Source organism: Cyprinodon variegatus, unplaced genomic scaffold (genome assembly GCF_000732505.1).
Source record: "Cyprinodon variegatus isolate N-32 unplaced genomic scaffold, C_variegatus-1.0 Scaffold663, whole genome shotgun sequence".
Taxonomy (NCBI): domain Eukaryota; kingdom Metazoa; phylum Chordata; class Actinopteri; order Cyprinodontiformes; family Cyprinodontidae; genus Cyprinodon; species Cyprinodon variegatus.
Window position 1 is genome coordinate 295,036 of NW_015151116.1, and position 1,831 is coordinate 296,866.

At 46.4% G+C, this 1,831-nt stretch overlaps 1 protein-coding gene across 4 annotated transcripts in view; it reads right to left on the minus strand.

Moving 5' to 3' along the window:
• Positions 1 to 1,831, minus strand: part of mon2 (MON2 homolog, regulator of endosome-to-Golgi trafficking) — an 83,926-nt gene that overhangs the window by 15,698 nt on the left and 66,397 nt on the right. For all 4 annotated transcript variants that reach the window (XM_015393928.1, XM_015393929.1, XM_015393931.1 and 1 more), the window contains 3 exons: positions 1,402 to 1,577; positions 1,155 to 1,317; positions 746 to 1,039 (listed from right to left, as the gene is read on the minus strand). In XM_015393928.1, coding sequence (XP_015249414.1) covers positions 746 to 1,039; positions 1,155 to 1,317; positions 1,402 to 1,577 — 633 coding nt within the window. The remainder of the gene's footprint in view (positions 1 to 745; positions 1,040 to 1,154; positions 1,318 to 1,401; positions 1,578 to 1,831) is intronic.

Below are 1,831 nucleotides of genomic sequence, written 5' to 3' on the forward strand. Positions count from 1 at the left end.
AGAGTCACTGTCCACTGCTAGGACAGTGACTCTATTATTTATATACTCTATCAGTTACTTTAATCATTTAAAGGAAAAGTCCAGTCATATTCAAATTGCGGTGCGGTATCGGCTGTTGATCAAGTCCCAGTGCTGTATCTGGTGTTTGTCACAACGCGCTATTATCCAAGTCATCTTGAAAACATTCTTCTTCCAAATGTTGGCTACATATTACGGGTTTTTTCTCTGGCCAGAAGTTCGATGGCAAATCCTCCCTCTTCAAGTTGGCGATCCAACGATCAACCCGTCCGTGGAGGATCAGGAATCAGAAAGGTTGAATAACTCTTTTTTTTCACTTTTACCCGATGTATTCCAACATCCTGCAGCCATGCCTGTGGGCATTGTCAGTTTCACTATAGCTCTGGTGAATTTCAATGGTGAAGTCCTCTCTAAACCTTACATAATTGTTGATTGCAGGTTTTTCTAGTAGTTCCCACTGATTTTGCTTGTAAAGCGGAGAGAATGGCGCTAGGTTGACCGCACCGTGACGTCACTGCTGGAAGATGGTAGGAGTGAGATGTTGCTATATGTGGGCAAAAATGGCCGCTCTCTGACTCTGTGATCGCAACAAAAATTATAATTTTTTTTCTGATTAAATCTAAATTCATTAAATCACTGCAAATGTATTAGTTTAAGGTATAGATAACGATCTATTGATCATTCCCTCTGACCGGACTAAGAACCTCATAAAGAGGTTAAATCCTACCTTCCAGACCACGATATGCCAGGTTGGCTGTTGAAGAAGGGTCCCGTGGGCAGCGATGGTGGAGAACAATGTCTGCCCTGCACTTTTACGTACGGCAGGCCGTGGGTCGACGCACAGCTCGCCAAGCTTAGCGTACAAGCACAACCACAGGCAGTCGAAGGGGGGAGCAGGGTGGAAGGGCCTGTTCAGGGTTTCTCCTTTCTCCTGAGCCTGCTTCTGTAGAGCCTCCTCCTCTCTCTCCAACTCCAGGGTGATGGTCTCGCCTCTTTGGAAGAAGTAGTCAGAAATGTTCCACTGTTGGTTGAAAAAAAATGGATTGATAACTGGAGAGGAATATGTTGAACAAGATGATTTAGCTGCTTTTTCTGCTCTCTGAAAGTAGAAACAATGATGTGCAGAGTGAGCTCACCAGAAGGCCGATGGAGGTAAGACTGATGTTGAGCTCCTGGTTCTGAAGGCCGAAGCTGCCGGCTACATCCACCACAATCTGGAGGCACGTGCAAGGCATTGTGGGGAGGAAGTCTGTCACGACCAACTGCAGGCACTGGAAGGCGGTTCGGATCAACGATTCGCTGAAAAAGAACGGCAGTCACAGGTTTGTCGGAATAAAAACGTTAGCAGGCAGTATAACCGCTCCAGGGGTCGGACGCTCTTACCCTTGATCGTTGCGAATTGCTCCAATGACGCCCAATACGAGAGGCCAGCCGGGCCCGAGGCTGTCGCCCTGACTCTGCAGGATCTGAAGGACACACTCCAGCTGCTTCTGCCGAATGTCTCCGTGTAACACATTGGACAACTCCTTCAGGGGGTTGAGCAGCAGCAGCTGCAGCCGCTTGGAGGTGAGAAGGAAGCAGAGAAGTTATTCTGAGAAATAACCAAAAACAACTTTTCTCTATAAATTCAGTAATTAAAAAAGCCACAGAAAGTGATGCAATGACAAGTCGATCTTTAGCCTACTTAATACATGCAGAGGGGGGACGAGACCAGGGTCGGGGGAAAACAGGGACACATAGATGAAACATTGTCAGGCAGATTAAATCTAAATGATTCCTGTTTCATATTAACACCTTAACTATCACTGCAGTA